Source organism: Lucilia sericata, unplaced genomic scaffold (genome assembly GCF_015586225.1).
Source record: "Lucilia sericata isolate MDLA Ls3-8-SP2 unplaced genomic scaffold, ASM1558622v1 Contig000540F_arrow, whole genome shotgun sequence".
Taxonomy (NCBI): Eukaryota; Metazoa; Arthropoda; class Insecta; order Diptera; family Calliphoridae; genus Lucilia; species Lucilia sericata.
In genome coordinates this window covers 217357-241883 of record NW_023994550.1, presented here as the reverse complement: position 1 = coordinate 241883, position 24527 = coordinate 217357, and the positions used below count along the sequence as shown (strand labels likewise).

General features: G+C 30.5%; 1 protein-coding gene across 3 annotated transcripts; it reads left to right on the top strand.

Moving 5' to 3' along the window:
- Positions 1-273: 273 nt before the first annotated feature.
- On the top strand, positions 274-23759 carry LOC119605959 (homeobox protein prospero). 3 transcript variants are annotated; one of them, XM_037959312.1, is made up of 6 exons: positions 274-318; positions 3506-9181; positions 9938-11018; positions 12147-12332; positions 23235-23379; positions 23482-23759. In XM_037959312.1, the coding sequence occupies exons 2-6, from the start codon at positions 4984-4986 to the stop codon at positions 23659-23661; spliced, it is 5790 nt and encodes a 1929-aa protein (XP_037815240.1). In that variant the 5' UTR covers positions 274-318; positions 3506-4983; the 3' UTR covers positions 23662-23759. The 3 variants fall into 3 exon arrangements, with proteins under 3 accessions (XP_037815240.1, XP_037815239.1, XP_037815238.1); XM_037959311.1 differs by having other exon boundaries at positions 3506-11018; positions 12156-12332; XM_037959310.1 differs by having other exon boundaries at positions 3506-11018.
- Positions 23760-24527: the final 768 nt, after the last annotated feature.

Here is a 24527-nt window from a genome sequence, read left to right as displayed (position 1 = left end):
GTAAGAATGTGTGTTTGTGATGATAGTGGAACCATGTAGGGCATCATATAATTATTTTTTTTAAGAGAGAATTTTTATGAAAAAAGATTTTATATTAGTATAAAATATAAAAAATTGTGATTCTATAATTTCTGACCGATCTTGTACTACAATTGTTATAAGTTTTTTGCTAAACTTTAAAAATCCTTTATAAATAATAAATCCTTTTTGCCATTATTTTTAACTTCTTTTCTAATAAATTATTTTCTTTGTTTTCTTCTCTTCTCTTTTTAGGAGGATTAATGATGGACGACAGAGATAAATAACGCTTTGTTTGTGGTAAATTTCCAACTCCAAAACTAAAACTAAAGAAATGCAAATATAAAATACAGAAAAACCTCATTATAGTTTAAGTAACTTTCCTCCCCTTTTTTACTTTAATTTATTAAAAATAAGAACAAGAAAATTTTCAGTTAATATTTCAAGATATTTTCTTTTCAAATTTCAAACAATCATCTGTTATTTAATTTCTTTTAAAAAAATTTCTAATGCAAATGCATAGGTATGTCCTTCTAAAATGCATTTCCTTATTGTAGTTTTGTTATCCATTTTAAAGGGTGGTGGTTTACTAAATATCCTTATGCCTGCCATAGAAAGTTACAAAAGTTCTGGATGGTGGTGGGTTGATGAAATTTTTTATAATTATATTTTCTTTAATATTGTTGTTGTTGTCCGTATAATATTTATTGATAGTTGCTATACAAAAAATATCTTTGTAGAAATGCAACAGACTTTTTTCCATTACGAAGTCTGTACAGTCATTCCTTTAGTTTTTGAAAGTTTGTTGTTGATTATTGTGCTGTATCCTTATTTGGGATAAGGGAGAGTTGTACAATATTTGTTTGATGTAAAGGAATTTTTGGAAAAAAACAAATTTGTTGATACAAATAGTTGAACTCAGGCTTTAGGTTTAAATATTGAAAATTGTAAATATTCCCATAGAACATTTAAAATTATATATTAGTATTTTTTAAATCATTTGAAGTCTAGTTTTTTTAACTATCTACTAGAACGTCTGAACAATAGACCATAATATAACAAGACAAAAACTAGACTATAACACAGGCTATAAAGTAAACAATAGACCAGACTATAAACTACACTACAGTCCAGAATAGCTAAAAGCCCAGTCTACAGACTAGACAATTGCCTAGACTATAGTGCAGACTATAAACTAGCCTATAGACAAGAAAATTGACTAGACAATAAAATAGACTATAATCTAGACTAAAATCCAGTCTACAGTCCAGACTAGACTAGACTATATTCCATACCATAGAACGGATTATAGTCCAGACTATAGACTACGCTATAATCCAGACTATAGTTCAGACTATAGACTAGACTATAGTCCAGACTATATAGTCCAGATTGTAGACTAGACTATAGTCCAGACTATAGTCAGACTATAGACTAGACTATAGTCCGGACTGTAGACTAGACTATAGTCCAGAATTTAGACTACAATATAGTCCAGATTATAGACTAGACTACATATAGTCCAGTATATAGACTAGACTATAGCCCAGATTATAGACTAGACTATAGAATAGACTATAGTCCAGACTATAGATTAGCCTATAGTACAGACTAAAGAGTAGACTATAGTCCAGACTATAAACTACACTATAATCCAAACTATAAACTAGTATATAGTTCAGTTTATAGACTATAGTACAGACTCTATACTAGACTAGTCCAGACTATAGACTAGATTATAGTCCAGACTATAGAGTAGACTATAGTCCAGACTATAGATTGAACTATAGCCCAGACTATAGACTGAACTATAGCCCAGGCTATATACTAGTCTATAGTCCAAACTATAGACTAGACTATAGTCCAGACTATAGACTAGACTATAGTTCACATTATAGACTAGAATATAATCGAAACTAGACTTTAGTCCAGACAATAGATTAGACTATAGCCCAAACTATAGACTAGACTATAGTCCAGACTATAGACTGAACTATAGCCCAGACTATATTCTAGTCTATACTCCATAATATAGACTGGACTATAAAATAGACTATAGTCCAGACTATAGACTGAATTTTAGTCCAGAATATAACTATACTATAGTTCAGACAAACTATAGAATAGACTGTAGGCCAGAGTCCAGACTATAACACATACCATAATTTAGACTGTAAACTAGAAAAAAGTCTAGACTATAGACTAGGCTTAAGACCAGACTATTATCCAGCCTACATACTATATTATAGTCTAGACTAATAACTAGACTATAGTTTAAACTATACACTACAATGAAGTTCAGACTATAGACTAGACTATAGTCCAGGCTATTACCTACACAATTGACTAGACTATGGTCCATACTATAGAGTAGTCCAGACTATACTAGCCCAGACTATATACTAGTCTATAGTCCAGACTATGGACTAGACAACAGTTCGGGCTCTGAGCTAGACTATAGTTTAAACTATAGAATAGACTATAGACCAGACTATAGACTAGACTATAGTCCAGACTATAAACTAAACTTTAGTCCAGACTATATACTGGACTATAGTCCAGACTATAGACTGAACTATAGTCCAGAATATAAACTAGACTATAGTTCAGACTATGGACTTAAGTATTGATTTAACTATAGACTAGACTATAGTCCAGAGTATGGACTAAACTATTGAATAGACTATAGTCCAGACTATAAAACAGACCATAATTTAGACTATAGAATAAATCAAAGTCTTGACTAGAGACTTGACTTAAGACCAGACTATTATCCAGCCTACAAACTATATTATAGTCTAGACTAATAACTAGGCTATTGTCCAGGCTATAACCTACACTATTGACGAGACCATAGTTCAGACAAGGCAATAGACCAGACTGTAATATAAAGAAGAGATTAGTCAATATATTAGTACTGGTGCCTAGGCTAGCCAATACATCAAGCACAAACTCACTCGTGGACTTGGCAACTGATTAATCCACACAACTATCCGTAAAATATTCTTAAATTAACCAAAAATATTTAAAAATTAAACCACCCAGCGCCATCTATATATAAAATCCGAACAATAAACTTGAAACAACTTAAAAAACAGACCTTTAAAATTTTCTTTAGTAAAACAAAAACCTGTTTACCTTTAACCACCCACCCCAACCCCCAGCAAACAAATTTTAACCTGTTTCATAAAAGAGTTAAATGGGTTAAACTGCAGATTTACCACCCTTTTTAAAAATAAAGGAAAAATTAAATTTTACTCAAAACCTTTTTTTAATTATAAAACTCTTAGAAAATCACAAAAAGGGGTTAAAAAGATTTATCTAAATTTCTAATTCTCCTGCCCAACGAACAGCCCACCCCCTCAAAGATAATTAAAAGAAATACAATTTTTTATGATGAGTTTTTTATAATTTTTAAAATTTTGAGTTTTTTTTTTTTTTTTTTTGAAAAAATGTTTAAATATTTTTTACAAATTTATATTTACAGAGAGACTTTTAAGCGCGTGAAAGGAGAGAGAAAAAAATTCCCAACCAAAATTAAAATTTTTTTAATTTTAACAAAAACAAAAAAATTAATGAAGGAAATTTTGAGAAAAAAATATCTTTAACTAAAAATTAACACAAAAAAAAACAATTAAAAATTCAAAAATCTTAAAAATTAAATGCTAAAGACATTCGCATGTGTGTGGTGGTGGAAAGAAGATTCAAAACAAAATTTACAATTAGAAAACGGAAAAAACGTAAACGTCGCATTTTGAACCGGAAGGCTAAAAAGGAGAAAAACAAGACACAAGTTGTGAATCAAAATTTCTAAGTTTGGCGAAAATTTTTAACTTTTTTTTTCAAAAAAAAGCTACTAGGAGAAGAGGAGAGCGAACGCTTAAGCTCAAGAAACAGGTATTTGTTTAAGGCAAAACTAAATACCCAAAGCTACGCCAAAAAAAGGAAACACGCACACACAGGCAAAAAAAACTTAAGGATTCTTTATATGAAAAAAAATTCTTAAATTAAAACGAAAAATAGAAACCAAAAACTAGACTGACAAAACAAAACTCTGCTATAACTTTTTTTAACTGAATTATCAATGAAATTAAGGCGATAAAAGGCTGCTGCTAAGAAAACAAAATTTCAAATTTTATTAATAACAACTTGAAAGGAGAATTTTACGGCGAATTATTTCATTCAGAAAACAACTTGAACTCAACAACCCAACCCATTTCATTTACGTACTTAGCTAAAACATAATAAAATCATACAAAAACAACAACAACAACGAGGAGAACTTACTAAAACAAAAACAACAACTTTTTAAGAAGAGCATTTATATTTAAGTAAAACAACAAAAACAACTACACTGTTTAAGAGATTTATTTAAATTATTACTGATACTGGGAGTAACTGTGTGTAAAGGTTTTAAGTAGAAAGGTGTATGTGTTAGAATACGTAATACACACACACACGTACACGTACACACTTACTCCGTTACTCTTCGAAAATTATCTCTCAGCTAAATTCTAAACGAACCACCAATAACATTAGTCTTTTGTCTAACTCATATACACACACACATCTTTACTCTATATAAAATTTCTTTAATATTTATTAAGATTATGTTCATGTGTGTGTGTAATATAACGGCGAAATTATTGTTATTACTTTTGTTCCAACAAACCAAATCAAGAAGGAGAACTTAAGGCGAAATTCCTATTACTTTGCTAACTTACTTGCCTTTTACAGCAGAGAGCCAGAGTATTAACAAGGACTTGTTGGCTGAGAAAGAGAGTAAGATTTCATCAAAAAAAAGGGGGAGTTTTGAGTAAAAGGATAAGAGTACCAAACTACAACGTTATTTCTACTAAAAAAAAACTAAAACAACAACAACAATAACAAAATTTACCTTTAAGGATTTTTTGCAAATTGTTTGTATTTTCGGCATTCGAAACTAAATAATTTTGGTGGCATCTTATGATGTCATCAGAGGAGGATAACGAATGTTTTGGGTTGTTTACTGATGACAAGACTTTATTAAAAACAACATTGGCCTTAAATTCCAATAATACGCCACCTTTAGCGGTAGATACTACTACAGCAACAGCAATTTGCCCTGAACTAACGGCGAAAATAGAAATACCTTCTACGTCCTCAACTCCCAACTTATTGCATTTGGAAGACGATGAATTGGGAGATTTAACAGCAGGACAATTAAATACAAATAATATAAACCCACAAACAAACGAATTATTAACAAACGGTGGTAACAGCGATCTTCTTGTATATAAAGAAGAAAAAGGCGAAAAACTCAATTTACAAGATACAAATACCATAAAAAACCACCACGACGAGAACCAACAAACAGCAGCAAACCAACTACAACAACAGCCAGACCTATACCTCGACGAAGGGGAGAACGGCGAGGAGAACGGCAATATTAGCAGTGTTAATGTTAATACAAATAATAATAATAATAACAGTACAAACGACGAAGGAGACGACGAAGTTATATTTCTCTTCGGCCAACAGCAACAACAACATAATAATACTCTTAATACAACTTCCACTACTTGTACGGCGACGACGACTACTAATACTAACGCAAATAATAACAACAACAAAAACACAGCGTCTGCTTCAAATTTAACAACGACCCTTACGACTACTACCACCACAACAACAACAGCTCTAACAACTACGACTTCAACGACAACGACGACGACGACTACGACGAAGAATAATAATAATACGACCTCATCGTCATCACCATCATCATCCACATTCACAAATACTACACAACAACAAGTCGTAACAGACGTTGATGATAACTTAGAAAGTAGTCATAAAGGTGCCGTCAATAAGACAACATCGTCATTGTCGTCGTGCGGCTTAAAAAATTTTAGAAATTCCTTAAATACGTTACATTCCATAAAAAATTCAAATAAACTTAATACGAATACTAATATAAATAATAATAATAACTCAACTACTAGTGGAAGTAATATCAATAAAAAGGAAACAAAATTCAAAGTTAATAACGTGACAAAATCGTCCTTAAAAATAAAATTATCAAAATCTCCTTTAAATACAAATTCAAATTTAAACTCAAATCCCAACTCAGCAACTGCTGCTAATAATACAAATAATTTATTTAGTGAAACCCATAAACAAGTGAATGATTTTTGTACGAAATTAACAAATCTCAATGCAAATAATTTAAATAATTTGAATAATTCATCTAATGATTGTTTGCTAAATTCTTTAGAGGAATTACAGCAACAACAGCAAAAAAGTGATTTAAGTGTTTTTTCCTCATTGCCAAATTTTATAAGTCATTTGCAAAATTCTACAAGTCCACAATTGCTCGGTCAAACGCCTGCCGTATTAACGCCGTCAACAGCTGCTGCCTTAATGAGTAGTGCTGCTGCGGCTGCCGCGGGTGCCGCTGGACAAGCTCTATATGGGGCCTTATTAAACTCTTCACAACAACAACAACAACAACAATCCTCAACCTCAAACTCACCTTTAACCAATAAAACATTTTCGTGTAATAATAACAATTTAAATTCGTTAAATTCGCCCAATTCGGGTTCGGTATCCTCGTCGCCCACCTCGTCTCTGTTAACGGGTCAATTTACAACCGCTTTGGGTAATTTGTTTGGGGCCAACGGTTTCGGTTCGGCTAAAATGTTAAACGAACTATTTGGTCGTCAAATGAAGCAGGCCCAGGATGCTACCAGTGGTTTACCCACCTCTTTGGATAATGCCATGCTGGCCGCTGCCATGGAATCGGCCACCAATGCCGAACTCCTCAGTGCCGCCAATCTGGTCAACAGTTTGGGTCTAAACAACTCGAATAAATTGCTCAACAATAACAACAATACCATCAGTAGCAGTAATAGCAACAATCACTCAAATGATCAACAAATCTCGCCTCAAACTCCCACTCCCAAAAATCGTCGCACTAGTAATTGTAGTGAAAGGTCTTTGGAGGAAAATGGTTTGGTTACACGTTCTCAGGATATGTTAAACTCACCGCCAAGAACACCCTCTGTGGGCAATACATCCACCAATGGTGTGGTCACCACTAGCTCAGGAGCTCCCAATTCTCCCTCGCTGCAACAGCAGCAAAATGATTTGGCTCATCACATGTTGCGCAATATTTTGCAGGGCAAGAAAGAGCTCATGCAGTTGGATCAGGAATTGAGATCTGTCATCAGCCAGCAGCAACAGATGAAGGAGAGCCAGGACTCTACGCTAAAGCACAATAACAATAATTCCTCTTTGGCCAATAACAATAATAATAACAACAACAATAATTCTGAAAGCAAAGAAAATTCTTCGAATGTTATTAATTTGATAGAAGATTCCATGTCGGAAATTAAAATCAAAAGTGAGCCTTTGGTGCAGCAAACACCTCTAGAACTTATGAATGGTTCAGTGGCTCAAGAAAGACGTAAATCGTCTGATTCTGAAGGTTTGCAATCGCAACATGATCTCGAGGATCATCAAAGCGAAGCAGATCATTTGGATAATAATGATCATGAACAAAATGATCTAAATTTGCCTGCTCAAGTTACCAAAAAGGAAGCCGATGACATCTTGGAAGATGTTGAGCTAATGGGTTTGAATTCACGCTCCGATTTGGAGTCTTTGGCTTCACCCAGCCAATCTGACATGATGTTATTGGATAATAGCAAAGATGATTTAGAAGAGGAAATGGATAAGGAACTTAATCCTGGTCTAAACAAAAAATCGGACTTAAAGCGTGCCCGTGTGGAGAATATAGTATCTACCATGCGTGCCAGTCCCTCATCGCAGCAACATTTGCAAGTAAATGGCTGCAAAAAGCGTAAACTGTACCAGCCTCAGCAACACGCCATGGAACGTTATGTGGCTGCTGCCGCTGGTCTTAATTTTGGTCTCAATCTACAAAGTATGATGCTCACCGATGATGGTGATTCCGATGAAAATGAATCACCTCAATTGCAGCAAAAGCGCAATGAAAAGAATGCTCTCAAATCCCAATTGAGATCCATGCAGGAACAATTGGCCGAGATGCAACAGAAGTATGTGCAATTATGCTCACGCATGGAACAGGAATCGGAGTGTCAAGAAATCGAAGACAACAACAGCGATAGCATGGAACAAGAGGAGAACAATGGTGATCTTTCACCATCTCCTTCGCTCAACGAAGTAAAACAGACAGTAGACAATGAAAGAGCCTCCTCCACTTCGCCTTCATTGAACTTGAAAAATGGTAAGCATTTGGCCACATCTAATTCATCTTTGAATTTAGATTCAAATCCCAATAATGTGCTGTCTCAAATGATGAGCAAAATGATCACGGGTAAATTGCACAATCCTTTAGTACAGCATGCTCATATGCAGCAATCGTTCAATGCTCCACTGCCTTTGTTGCAGCATATGCCACAATTGCAGACGCCTGAAGGGGGTTTACCTCATCCGGCTATTAGCAATGCTGCTGCTATGTATTTGGGCCAACAGTTCTTCTTCGAACAGGAAGCTAGAATGGCCAAAGAAGCTGCCGAACAACAGCAACAACAGGCCCAACAGCAACAATTGCAACAACAACAAGCTCAACAGCAGCAGCAGCAAGAGCAACAAGAACAACAAAGACGCTTTGAGCAGGAGCAACAACAGAGACGCAAAGAAGAACAGGCTCAACAGCAACAACAACAGTTGCAAAGACAACACCAGCTGCAACAATTGCAGCAGCAACAAGAACAACAAACCATGCAACAACCTCCCAGACCTCAATTGCATCACAACAGACATCATGGCCGCCACAATACCGCCCTGAAGACTGAACTCTCGGAAAAATTCAATATGTTGCGTTCCAGCTCCAATTCGATCATGCGTATGTCGGGAGCCGACCTCGAAGGTCTAGCCGATGTCCTAAAATCCGAAATAACTACTTCACTCTCAGCTCTCGTTGACACAATTGTCACGCGATTTGTTCACCAAAGACGCCTCTTCAGCAAACAATCCGATTCAGTGGCCGCTGCTGCCGAGCAACTGAACAAGGATCTGATGTTGGCCTCACAAATCTTGGATCGCAAATCGCCACGCACAAAACAGGCCGACAGATCGAACAACAACAGCACGAACAGCTCACAATCCGCCCAATCAACAGCAGGAGTTAATGCAGGTAATAATGGTACTCTACTCCTAGTTAATAATAATAATAGTAATAATAATACTAATAGCTCAACGAATAGTTTAAATAATAATCCAAATACTAACTCTAATCCAAATATACCACAACAACAAACGCCACAACAACAACAATTGGGTCACTTGCACAGCAATGTAAGTAACACAGGCCCACCTCTGCTAACGGCAGGACCGGTTAACAGTGTCAATGTCAATGTTAATGTGCCACCACAGCACATGAACAATCCTTGTCAAACACTGGCCCCAACGACCACAAATCAAGTTGTTACGCCAAATATGGCCGCCCAATTAAATGCTCAGACTTGTCAAAGTCTCATAGCTGCACCACGCCTCAACGGCAGTCAACTGTCATTTCCCTCGCCAGCAGCAGCAGCTGCTGCAGCGATGGGCTTACAAATGCATCATGCAGCAGCGGCGGCTGCTATGTCAGCCGCAGCTGCCGCCTCTGGCCAACAGCAAAACCTGCAGGTTCTCAATCAAGCACATCATGCTCAAAATCTCAATGACAACAATAGTGTCAATGTCAATGTGAACATGGCCAATCTGAGTAGTAACAATAGTAATAATAACAATAGTAACAATCTTAACAATCTGAACAATCTTAACAATCTGAACAATATGAGTACGAACAATAATAATAGTAATAACAATAATAACTGTAACAATACTAACAACAATAGTTTAAGTACCATAAATATACCACCACCTCATATACGACCTTCGCCCACAGCGGCAGCAATGTTTCAGGCACCCAAGACACCACAAGGCATGAATCCCGTGGCTGCAGCAGCCCTCTACAATTCGATGACCGGAGGCCAAGTAGGACCCATGCAACCAAATCCCTTCTGTATGCCCGAACCCAGAGATCAGCAGCAACAACAGCAGCAGCAGCAACAACAACAGCAGCAACAGCAACAACAGCAGCAGCAACAACAACAGCAGCAGCAGCAACAGTTGCTGGAGCAAAATGAAGCCTTGAGTCTGGTAGTGACACCCAAAAAGAAACGTCATAAGGTCACCGATACACGCATAACACCACGTACGGTTAGCAGAATATTGGCTCAAGACGGCATGGTACCGCCCAGCCCACAAAACAATGGACAACAATTGCAATCGAATCAAAACAATGGACCCTGCAATAATAACAACAACATGAATCCCGCCTCGCTGAACAACAATAATAACAATACAAATTGCAATAACTCGTTAAATGCGAACAATCTACAGCAGCAGCAACAGCAGCTAATGAACACTAGCAACAGCAGCAACAATAGTAATAACAATACAACACCCGCCCAAAGTCCTTCTCCTAGAGGTCAAGCGCCCGCTAACTATCACCCACAAGCGCCGCCACCACCACCACCTCCCATGATGCCCGTTTCGTTGCCCACCTCGGTCGCCATACCAAATCCTTCGCTGCACGAGTCACAAGTCTTCTCACCGTACAGTCCATTCTTTAATCCACATCCACCGCATGCACCACCACCGCCACCCCATGGCCCACACAGTGGTGGTCCCCATGCCCCGCCCACAGCCGCTCAAATGCATCACATGAAACTTACAGCCTCACCACCCGGCGGCCTCGCCAGTCTTATGGACTCACGCGATGGCTCACCACCACTGCCGCCACATCCATCCACCATGCTACATCCTGCCCTCTTAGCGGCCGCCCACCACGGTGGCTCACCCGACTACAGTGCCCATTTGCGTGCCGCCATGGATGCTCAAGATCGCAGTTCCGATTGCAATTCAGCCGATATGCAATTCGAGGGTATGCAACCCACCATCTCGTTTTTGAAACAACAAATGATGTGAGTAAATATCTTTTATTTAGTTGTTGTACATATTTTTCCGGCAGCAGCAAGAAAAACAGGTTTCTAATGAAAGAAACTGTTAAAGAAAGTTGGAAAATTGATTGATATGTTGTTTTGATTTTAGAAGGAAACCCATCAAGTGTCTTGTAGTATAATATAAATATTTATTTTATTTTTTCTTGTTGTTTTTGTAAACATACTTGTTATTTCTGCTACAACTGCTCTAAGTAGTTGCATTCAATTACAAGCTACATAAAACAATCTCTTCTCTTACTCTTATAAAAAATATATATATAAAAAAAAAATTTGAAAATAAGTAGTAGTGAAATCAAAACCTTATTTCAACAACCCCAATCACTAGCAGAATGGCAGAAAAAAACTTAAGAATTTATATATAAAACTCAGTGCAGCAAATAGCTAAAGAACCCATTGATTAATGCAAGCCTCAACAAATCTTGGAGGCGAAACATATAACCAACCAGCCAACCAACCCCAACCAAAAACCCTATGCAGCCAAATACAACTACTCAAGGTGCAATGCATTCAAAATCAATCAATGCACAATGAAAAAGAAAAAACCAACTCAAAATGAAAAGAAGAAAAAATTCAACGCTGAAATTCATTTCTTGTTTCCCCCAACCTGAGGAGATGCCATAGCAAATGCTAACACTACTGACACCCGGCTCCGGGGTTTACTTGTTTTCTCTGTCTGTCTTTCTTTTCTTTTCAAATAACAGTCAATGTAATAAAACGTTTTCTATACAACATTTCAATCAATCATTAAATAAAAATTTGCTTAAAAATCAAATAAAAAACATGATAGCAAATCGTTTCTTCAACTTTTCGTTGCTGCTGCTAGAAATGAAAATATGTTTTTTTTACAATTTTTCTTGATTTTCAAATAAATTAATATAATTTGTTTTCTCTTTTTTTTCCCATTTCCGTTTCCTTTTTCTTTATGATTTACTTTTATTAACTACGTGGCGTTTTCTTTTTAATGCATTTTGATTTATTCAAATTTATTTTTACAAAAAAAAAACAAAAAATTTTTTCTAATTATTTTTTGTTTGAAAAAAAATATTTTTGAAAATATCAAAATGTTTTAATTGTGGGCTTGAACTTTAGCAAAAATAGCGATTCATTAACTACATCGCATTCCTCAACCCTAACGCCAATGCATTTGAGAAAGGCGAAATTGATGTTCTTCTGGGTGCGTTATCCCAGCTCATCGGTATTGAAAATGTATTTTCCCGATATTAAATTCAATAAAAATAATACAGCACAATTGGTGAAATGGTTCTCGAATTTCCGGTAAGTACACACACAAATATTAAAATTATCTTTAAAATTATAGAATCCTAAAAAAATCCTTTTGTGTTCTTTTTTTCTTAATTACCACTTTAAGTGAATACCCTTAATTAACTGTTTGAAATGAAGTCAAAAAAAAACTATAAATAATTATTATATTTGTTTTCCTAATGAGAAGCTAATTAGCTTTTTCCGTTAGAAAGAAAAAAAAAAACGGTAACCATATATATGTGTGTGTGTATGTTTGTATATGTAAAGAAACAACAACACCATCTACAATAACAATAATAATAGCTGAAGGTGTCAAAAGCTTAATAAAATTCTATACAAAATTGTTTTTCTATACATTTATTTCACATTTTTTTTTGTACATTTCTTTTTATTCTAAAATAATCACTTTTTTTTAAAAGACTAAACCCTATTTTTAAACACACACACATACACACACATTGCCATGTATACAATAACAAAATTTACACTTATGGCAACAACATAAAATCCAGCAAACCTTTCTTTATCATGAAAGTCTTACAAATGATCAAAATGAAAAAAGAAATTATTACGAATTGAAAAAATCTGTTATAAGAACTTTAGCATATTGTTTACTCATTAATTACCTAATGTAAACAATGTAAAATTTTAAATTACCACCGAAAATTCACTTATAAACAAGTTTAAGACAAAAATAAAACAAATTTCCTTTCATTTTACACTTTTTGTCCTTAATATTGTTTACATGACATTGTTTACCTTATGTAAACAATAAAAAATTTTCAAAATTTATTAACGAAACATTATTAGTGAATAAAATGTTTAAAAAACATGTTTTACATATTGTTTACCTATTGTTTACATTATGTAAACAATGTAAAATTTGAAATTACTGCCAAATATTCACTTATAAACAAGTCTAAAGCAAAAAGTACACAAATTTCCTATAATTTTACACTTTTTGTCCTTAGTATTGTTTACATGACATTGTTTACCTTATGTAAATAATTAAAAAAAAATCAAAATTTATTAACGAAACATTATTAGTGAATAAACTGTACAAAAAACATGTTTAACATATTGTTTACCTATTGTTTACATTATGTAAAATTTGAAATTATTACAAAATATAACATATAAACAAGTTTAAAGCTACAACAAAACAAAATTTCATATTTTGTTTACATGACATTGTTTACCTTATGTAAACAATAAAAAGTTTTCAAAATTTATTAACGAAACATAATTAATGAATAAAATGTTCCAAAAACATGTTTAACATATTGTTTACCTATTGTTTACCCGTTGTTTACATTATGTAAAAAATGTAAACTTTTAAATTTTTAACCTAAAAATGCTTAAAAACGGTTAAATTTCTTAAAAAATAAAATTTTTAAAATTTTTTATGGTTGACTTAAGGTTTTGTTTACATTACATTGTTTACCTTAAGTAAATATTAAATACTTAAGAATTGCTCTTTAAGAATTAATATTTCAACAGAAAAATCTTATTTTTAACTATTTTCATTAAGTTTAGCCATTGTTTACATTAGGTAAACAATGTAAAGTATGTAGAAATTTGAAAAAAAATTGGATAATTCTTTAAAAATACTTAATGTTTAGAATTTTTATTATTTAACAATTGTTGACTGCATATTTACCTCATGTAAACAATGTAAAGTTTGGTTTATTTAGCGAAATAAATCAAAAAAAGTTAAATCTTAAAATGTCTTCTAAAATTAGTTGAAACTTAGAAAACATTGCAGTTTATTTTCTGTAAAATAAGTACTATCTATTAACTATCATCCACAAGTGTCTAAAACGTTACTTCCAGATGTTAAACAAGTCACGTTTTTTCTTTCTTTAATTTTGAAAAGTATTTCGTCTATTGTGAGACTATCTTTTAACACTCTGCTAAAACAGGCACAAATTTGTCTTGTAAAAGTTTGCTGGGTAAAAGCACACACTCACTTACATACACACACCTGTACAGTAAGTAAAATCCTTCCGTTATTTTTTTGCAAAAAAACAATTATTTACTCCTCTCTCTCTTAGAAATGTTTAGCAACATTGTATGTATGGGTGGCTTAGTATGAGTGGGGGCTGGCATATGTGGGATTTAAACAGTTATATTTATATTAGGAAAACAACAACAACAATAATAAGTATAATTGTCAATTGTTTAGGTTGTTATTGTAAATTTAAATGCAAAGTTGAAGAGGCCAGTTATACTGAGTTTTTCCATGATTTGTTTTAAAGAAATTTGTTTTTTTTTAAGATTTCTTTATACAAAAAAGGATATAAAAGAAATTAATTAAAGAATTTATTAAAAAATATTAAATGTATAAATTATACATTAACAATAAAACTTTGAATACTTAAAAAACCCTCCCCTTTTGATTTAACTTCTTGATTTGCTGCTCAAAACTTCTGCGAAAAAACCGTTACTTTTTTGTGTTAACTCCTTAAAGGACTCTTAAAAAGAACTTTTCCCACAACGGAAAACGGTTTAACTTTTATACAACTAAATAATAATAATAAGTTTCCATGACGCAACTGTCATTTCAAAATAAAAAGGAAAACAAGGTAAGGCCAAAGAAATTCCCACCCATTTTAACTTACATAAGCCACAAGCAAAAACTAAACTAACTAACAAAACACCCTAAGAAACAACAACAAAAAAATTCCCATACAAATAACTAACAACCCCTAACTGACTAGAAGAAACCCTCTAGAAAAAAACAGTTAAAATTTCAAAGAAACAGAATTCCTATAAATCTTAAATAAACAACAAAAAACCCAAGACGTTTTGCTAACAATGAATTAAGAAAACAGTAAAACGTCTTAAAGAAAACCTACCCTAGACTTGCGCATTAAAGAAATCTTAACAATAGCCAGTAAATCAAAATCAAAAGGTGCAAATTCACACGAGCAAAAGACCCAAAACTAAACCTTGTTTTCATATAGATCTTAAGATATAAAGTAATGCAAGAAAGGTGTGTGTTTGAGTTTGAGTTTAAGACAGCTGTTTTTAAGGGTAACTTAAAGAAATCTCAGACCAGGTGATTTACTTATTAACACAAAAAAAAACGTGTGCCAGACTTTGTATAAGACATTAAGGGAATTTACGTTTAACAGCTGGTTTAAATATTTTGGCGCGTAACTACTTACTTTTGCTGGTAGCTAGAGTTTTTCTTTGTTTTTTAATACTTTCAATTTTATTTTAAAATTATACATAGAAAAAGAGGTTAAATGAAATTATGTCAATGCAATTTTTTCTATAAAATTAATGCGGGTTTTACATTAACAACCACAGAAATACACTTACAGATAAAATGGAAAGTCACTTAAAAGTCTAAAGTTAGGAAAAACCTAAAAGACAAGAAAAAAACCCGCAGAATATAAAATAGATAAAAGAATTTTAGAAAATACATAAACTACTCAAGGTTTAGTTATTGAAACTATAGAGAAAGTTAAATAAAATTCTTAAAATTTTATTAGTTTACTTTTATTTACTTTAAAGTTAATTTAAAAAACAGAAAAAAAATCTAAATTTTCTTTAATTTTTACATTGTTTACATTAAAATTCTATTACTTTACATTGTTTACATTAGGTAAATAATGTAAAATCTTTAAAATTTCTTAAGCAATTCATTTTTGTTAAAAGAATTTTCATATAACTACTTAAAAACATTATTTACCCTTTGTTTACATTATGTAAAAAATGTAAAATTTTAGATTAACACAAAAAATGACTTATAAAAAAGTTTAGGACAAAAAAGACAAAAAATTCCTTTAAAATTGCAATTTTTGACCCCAGTTTCTTTTGACATGTCATTGTTTACCTTATGTAAATAATGTAAAATCTTACAAATTTCCTAAGTTATCCATATCTGTTAATAAAAATCTTATATAAACACTTAAACCTATTGTTTACCTATTGTTTACATAATGTCAAAAATGTAAACTTTTATTTTTTTGCTTAAAATTTTTTTTTCTCAAAATTGTAATAAGTGTAAACTAATTTCTTTGCATATAACAGTTTTTGACCTTTGGCATTGTTTACATGGCATTGTTTACCTTAGGTAAATAATGTAAAATCTTTGAAATTTCTTAAGCAATCCATATCAGTTAATAAAAATAAGTCAAAACCACTTAAACCTATTGTTTACCCACTGTTTACATTATGTAAAATTTTAAATTAGCATAAAAAATTCACATATTAACAATTTTAAAACAAATTTCCTTGAATATAACAGTTTTTGGCCTAAGGTTTTGTTTACGTGTCATTGTTTACCTTATGTAAATAATGTAAAATCTTACAAATTTCTTAAGCAATCCATATCTGTTAATAAAAATCTTATATAACCACTTAAAACTATTGTTTACCTATTGTTTACATAATGTCAAAAATGTAAAATTTGAAATTAGCACCGAAAATTATTTATAAATATTTTTAAAGCAAAATGTAGAAAATTTTCTTTGAATATAACAATTTTTGACCTAAGGTTTTGTTTACATGACATTTTTTACCTTAGGTAAATAATGTAAAATATTACAAATTTCTTAAGCTATCCATATATGTTAATAAAAATCTTGTATAACCACTTAAAACTATTGTTTACCCATTGTTTACATAATGTCAAAAATGTAAACTTTTAATTTTTGCTTAAAAGTGCTTAAAAACCGTTTTATTTCTTTAATTTGTAGAAAATGTAAACAAATTTCATTGAATAACAGTTTTTGACCTTAGGCATTGTTTACATGGCATTGTTTACCTTAGGTAAATAATGTAAAATCTTACAAATTTCTTAAGCTTCCATATCTGTTAATAAAAATCTTATATAATCAGTTTAACCTATTGTTTACCCATTGTTTACATTATGTCAAAAATGTAAACTTTTCAATTTCTAACCCAAAAATGCTTAAAAACTATTATATTTCAAGAAAATTTTAATTTTAAGAATGTTTTTGTATAAATTACTTCCGATTTTTTTTCTACATTACATTGTTTACTTTGTCTAAATACCTTTAACAATTTTTCTATAAAATTTCCTTTGTATCTTTGATTGAAATTTGTCTTTAAATAATTAAAAATTTCCATCAACTCTATAACATCTTACATCTGACAGACTTTTGCTCATTATTTCCTTTTACATAATATGTATGTATATGTCTGTAATCCACAAATATCTTCTTATTTTGTTTTAGTATTGATTATTTTATCTCAGTTTTTATATTTCTATATTGCATACTTCAAGGCTTGTGTAGAGAACAAACAGAAAACAGCATCATTTTATAATTTTCTTTTTACTGCAGCGTTACACACACACAACCACAAATACTTACAACGTTTTATGTTTCATAAGAATTTGATATTTTTACAATCATTACATTTCTGTGACTGTTGCTATTTTTTTGTAATAATTTCTTGTTTATTTACAATCATAAAATGTTTTTCTTTACGATATTGCTGCCTACTTTTAGGTGCAATCACTATAAACCTCTATAGGGAAAGAGAGAGGGAGAGAAAAATGAGTCGTTTATTTGTGTCTTTCTTTTTTTGTCGTTTTTTATTTTTTTCTATAATACCAGAGGGAATTTGTTATTTAGCGCGTTTATAATTTGACATCTAGCAAGTTGTCATGTTGCCATATAGCAGGCAGGCTGGCAAACAGCAGCAGCAGTAGTAGTTGACTATAAAAGAAGCTTGATGCCTAGTGTTTGAGATTGTAATTTCTTTTGTTGTAGTTTGTTGTGTGGCAGTTTTTTTTTTCTGATATTTATTTCTTCTTTCGTTTGTTGCTGCTATTTAAGCAGCAGCAATAAATTGTTTTGTTGTTGCTGCTGCAATTTTGAATGTGTGAAATGTTTAACAATTGTATATGTGTGTTAGCAAATAGCGACAAATATTTATTGTTTGGAAATTTTAAAAACAAAATGACAAGAAGTGTATTTTTTTATACATATACATATAATAGAGAAAATCAAACAGCATGTGCAACATTAAACAAGATGTAATAGAGCTTAGGGAAATCTTGAAAATTAGCACGATTAATAGCTGTTATTAGAGCTTATAAAAGGGCGGGAGAGATGCTTATGTGGCAAATAATATATGACAATTTTTAATTATTTTGTTAGAAAATGAGTCTTAAGGGGAAGAAAGGAACATTTTTTTTAAATAAGCCTTAAGTTAGACTTTAGTTTTTTGTTTCTTATAAAGCCTTGAGATAGGCTATAGATTTTTTACTATTTTAAAGTATTACTTAAAGTAAACCAAGTAAAATATTTATAACTCTAAGAAATCTTTAAAATTTTTTTTAATTACTCTAGTTATGTCATTGTTTACATGAGGTATATAATGTAAAATATAAGATATTCCAGTAATTTAACCATAATTCTAATAAAAATCTTAAAATTGATAATAAAACTTGAATTACACAATCGTTTACATGAGGTAAATTATGTAAACATATAAAACTAACAAAACTCTTCCAAATAAGACTAATTCTCGAGTTATGTGAATCTTTACATGAGGTAAATTATGTAGAATATAAGATACTTCAATACTTTTTTTCACAATTCTAATAGAAATCTTCAAATTAAGAATAAAACTCGAATTACTTAATTGTTTACATGAGGTAAATTATGTAAACATATAATAATCCCATTAGTTTAGCCATATTTCTAACAAAACTCGTTAAATTAAGAATAATACTTGAATTGTGACATTGTTTACATTAGGTAAACAATGTAAAATTTAAGTTATTGAACTAATTTTTCCATAATTCTAATAAAAATCTTTTAAATGAGAATAAAACTCTCGCTAGGCAATTGTTTACATGAGGTAAATAATGTAAATTTTATAATATTTCTAGAATTTTCCATAATTCTAATAAAAATCTTAAAATTCATGTAAAAACTCTAGTTTTCCAATTGTTTACATGAGGTAAATTTATCAGTTTTATATATTTTTTTTACAAAACTCTTTAAATTGTGTAAAATCCTCGAGTTATTTAATAGTTTACATAAGGTAAACAATGTAAAATTTGAGAAATTGTTCTAAGTTTAAATTGCTGATAATACCCAAGTTAGGTAATTGTTTACATGAGGTAAACAATGTAAACAAATGTAAAAAAACTTAAAAAATTAATTTCTATTCATTAAAACCTATAAAAGTAAAACTTGATTTAAACAATACTTTACCTAAGGTAAACAATGTAAATAATTATAGTTGCAATAAAATTGTTTAAAAAAATATTGAAAAAAGCCTAAAATTGCATTTGCCTAAAAGTATGCTATAATTTTTTAGTTTATCACTTACAAAATATTGAAAAAGGTTAAAATTGTATTTGCCTAAAAGTATGCTATACTTTTTTGGTTTATTACTTATCAAAATTTGTTGATTTTTTTTGTGCTGTTTTTTAATAATCTTAATTAATTATTTCTTTTTGTTTTTCTCTCCTGCAAATCCTTCATAAATTTCGTTTTACTCCCTCGATATTTGCAGTTCCTTACACTTGCAAGCTAATCTATGCCTAAAGCTTTTGTCTAATTAAATCCCAACAACCATTAGCAACCAAACCAAACCTCATCTCACCTCATCCACCATACACTATGACAATATTGTTGGCTGAGTTATTAAGAATACTGCAAATATTGTTGCATACTTTTGTGGTTTTTTTCCGCATTTAAGGGTATGGGTATCTAGAGAGGGCTTACAAACAAAATGACATGCATAATAACAGCCTAAGAAACCCCCTTAAGAACTGCAATCATTTTCTAACAGTTGAGAGATTTTTTTATTATTATTATTAATATAAATTTTTTTCTTGCTTTCTGTGTGTGTGTGTGTTTTGCACATTTGAGATTTATTAAAAATTCTTTACACAAAGACAAAGAAAAGTAATACCCAAACATGAAGTATTACTGATTTTATTCTTTTTTTTTTTTTTTTTTTTGCTATATTATACATAAAGGATTTAATAATTTGCAAAAAGGACTTAATAATAATAAAATACAGAAGACAAAAAAAAAGAAACAAGTGCAGCAAGCTGTAGTGGTAGTAGAAATGACAAGAAATTATTGAAATATTTATATAGAAAGAAAAGAAAGCAAAAAAAAAAGAATAATATGCAGGAAATGATAATTATAATGTTTGAGTAAAAAGATAATAAAGCCTAAAAGTATGCTGCAAATTATTAATAATGTCATATTAAGCTTCTTGTCTAACATAAACCAATATATAATGCATTAAGTCACTTTAGCAAACAGCAACCAAGCATTTTATAAAAAACCAGAAAGAAAGCAAGGATAAGAAAGAAATTAAACAAAAGGATTTTTTATTAAACAAAAAACAACAAAAATGAACATTAATTTGAAAAAGCTTACATATAATACGGAAAAAAAGAAGTAAGAGTTTTAAACATTAAGCACCTAAAACTAGGCAACATTAAACGTTTATTGCTGTCTAAACTCTTAAAAAAAAAGTTAAGTGCAGTTGAAAGCTTTTTTTTTCTAAGACGATAATTCACACCTTTTTTTTGTTGTAGTCATAAAAAAATGGAAAAAAAAACTTAACTAGAGCATACTTTTAGGAGACTACAAAACCTCATATATAGACAATAATACTTTTAACAAGAGAACAACAACCAAGCAGCTGCTTTAGCCAACAACTAAAGAGGTTGTTGTTAAAGTTCTAAAGAAAACAAAAGCACACTTGTTTACAAGTGTATAACAGTGTACAACCAACAACAAAATGTCAACATAAGCTAATTAGTTTATTTAAGATGGTGGAAAATTTTGTGTAAAAAAGAGGCTCCTTAATAATATATTAAAAACAAACACATCCTTTCAAAACTTAACTACACATGCTCAAGTTTTTTTTTAGAAATTTTTTTATAGGTATGCAAGTTCCCTTTGCTCCCTCCGCCCCCCACTTAAAAAAACACCTAGCTATATAAAAAGAAATTTATATTAACGTTATTTTTATATACACATACAGTTGTTTTTATAGCTAAAAAGAAGCTACTAAAAAGTAGTCGCAGCTTTAGTAGTGTATAAGTGTTAGATACTTAAGCTTTTTCTGCTATTCATATATTTAGGTCCTTATATTGAGTAGCACAACGTTATAAAGCCTGTTTTTTTTTTTTCAAAAAAATAAAAGATGCAAGTCTATGCAAGTCTATGGCCTGTTTGTGTGTATGTGTGTGTTTATATACTTATGTTTGTTTTTTTGAGGTTAAGTGTACTTTTGTAATAAATATGTAGATATGAACAGTTGCCAATTACTTCATTATGCCAAAAGAAAAGCTAAAGAGTACTTTTGTTGCAACAACGTAACAACAGCAAAAAAAAACCTTATAAATACAAGAATAAGAAAGGTGCTTATTAATAATGCAAGCAACTTTTGTTGCCAACAAATGTAGTTATAATGCACGGATGTCTTTTTGTTTGAACAAGGTACTTGGAGAAAAAAAAGAAAAGAAATAGAAAATGTAGATAATTAAATCAAATAAGATAATTAGGGATAATGTTTTTGTTTAAACATACAAAAGGAAGTGGAAGGGGAGGAAAAAATGGCTTACAGCTGGAGTTATTTAATTGTTTACATGAGATAAATAATGTAAAATTTAAGAAATCTGGCATAATTGCAAACAAAATATTAAAATATTGCTTACAGCTGGAGTTATTTAATTGTTTACATGAGGTAAACTATGTAAAATTTGCAAAATTAAGCGGAACTTACTTGAAATGTAATAAAACTTGAGAAAAATGTATTACACCTCGAGTTATTTAATTGTTTACATGAGGTAAATAATGTAAACATTTAAAAATTAAGAGTAATTTACCATAATTATAAACAAAATTGACAAAAATTGTTTACAGCTCGATTTATTTAATTGTTTACATAAGGTAAACTATGTAAAATTTCCAAAATTAAGCGTAATTTACTTGAAATGTAATAAAAATTGAGAAGAAATGATTACTGCTGAAGTTATTGAGTTGTTTACATAAGGTAAACAATGTAAAATTTTCAAAATTGAGCGTAACTTACTTGCAATGTAATAAAAATTGAGAAAAATGTATTACATTTCGAGTTATTTAATTGTTGACATGAGGTAAACAATGTAAACATTTAAATATTAAGACTAATTTACCATAATTGTAAACAAAATTGACAAAAATTGTTTACAGTTCAAGTTATTTAATTGTTTACATGAGGTAAACAATGTAAACATTTAAAAATTAAAAGTAATTTACCATAATTGTAAACAAAATTGACAGCAATGTATTACAACTCAAGTTATTTACTTGTTTACATGAGGTAAACTATGTAAAATTCGTTATTGAATTCTTTACATAAGGTAAATAATGTATAATATTAAGAATAAAGCGTAATATAACATAAATGTAAAAAAATTGTTTACAGTTCGAATTATTTAATCGTTTTCTTGGGGTAAACTATGTAAAATTTTTAAAATGTTACGTAATTTACTTAAAGTTTAACAAAAAAATTGTGAAAAATTAATTACAACTTGATTTACCGAATTGTTTACATAATGTAAACAATGTAAAATTTCAAAAATAAAGAGTAATTTAACTTAATTGTTAAAAATTTTTTATAAAATTAACTTCAAATTCGAAAATTCATTAAACATTTTAGAACTGAAGCTTGAAACTAGAAAAGTTCAATTGTTTACATAGGGTAAACAATGTAAACAACTTAAAATTACATGTTTTTTTGTCAAATTTTTTATAAAAATTAACATGAAATCTAATTGCTTTAAACTTTTAAATATTTTGTAAAGCCTAAAGGTAGGCAACAAAATTTTAACCTAAATAAGCCTAAAAGTAGGCTTTATTTAATATTTAACAAATTTTTTAATTTCTTTTTATTTTTTCTCAATTACAGAGAATTCTACTATATACAAATGGAGAAATATGCCCGTCAAGCTGTTACCGAAGGTGTTAAATGTGCCGAAGATTTACACATTAGCGGCGATAGTGAACTCTATAGAGTATTGAATTTACACTATAATCGCAACAATCATATCGAGGTAATTATCTATTATACTCCAAATATATACCATTTATACCCTTAAAAAAAAAAAAAAAACACCAACTAATTTATATAAATTTCTTTGTGTTAAAAACAAAAGGTTCCCCAAAATTTCCGTTTTGTAGTGGAGCAAACATTACGTGAATTTTTCCGCGCTATACAAGGTGGCAAAGATACAGAACAATCGTGGAAGAAATCAATTTACAAAATTATATCGCGTCTCGATGATCCAGTACCAGAATATTTTAAATCTCCAAATTTTTTGGAACAATTGGAGTAGAACAAACTAACAAACTAACTGAAACAAAAAGAAAACATTTTTTTTTATCATAACAACACAAATAACAACAACAAACAACCTTAATCCTTTAAGCCTCTAAAAGAAAACCCTCTTAACAGGATTTTTTGTAAAACTCTATTTATATTTTAACAAAAACCAAAATGAACGAAAAAATTTATGGTTCGTAAAACTAAGTTTTGTTTTTTTGTTAAGACACGTTTAAGCCTGTTTTATAAATTATGTTTTATTTTGTTTAAATTTATTATATAATTTTAATTACAATGCCAAACATATGAAAATGAAATTTAAAAAAAATAATTTTAAATATTAAACAGGCAACCTTATATTTGAAAATAATTTTCAAAATTCTTTTTATATAATTTTAACTAAAGAACAATAACAAAATTTTCTTTGACATTAGTTTAACATTAAAATGCAACAACTAACACATGAACCGATTGTTTAAATTCATTTAAACAAACACTAGCTAAGACAACAACCTTTATAAAGAAACAAGATCTTATATACATTAAATTTAAAACAAAAAGCAAATTTAAAACCTCAAAACCAACCATAGTGTAAACTGTAAAACCTGACTATAGTTAAAATTTTAACAAAAACAAAAACATATTTAAAATATATATTTATTGATCATATATATATAAATGTTTTTTTTTAAAGAAAATTTTATATAGAAATCACTAACGTTAAAGTTAAAGTTAAAAAAAACAAGTTCTTATTAAATCCCTAACTGATAAAACCTTTTGTTCATAATTTCGTTTTAGCCAAAGAATACCAAGTTTTCTTAGCTAAAACAAAATCCTCACAAAAAGCTCGCCTAACCCCTGAACCACCCCAATACTTCA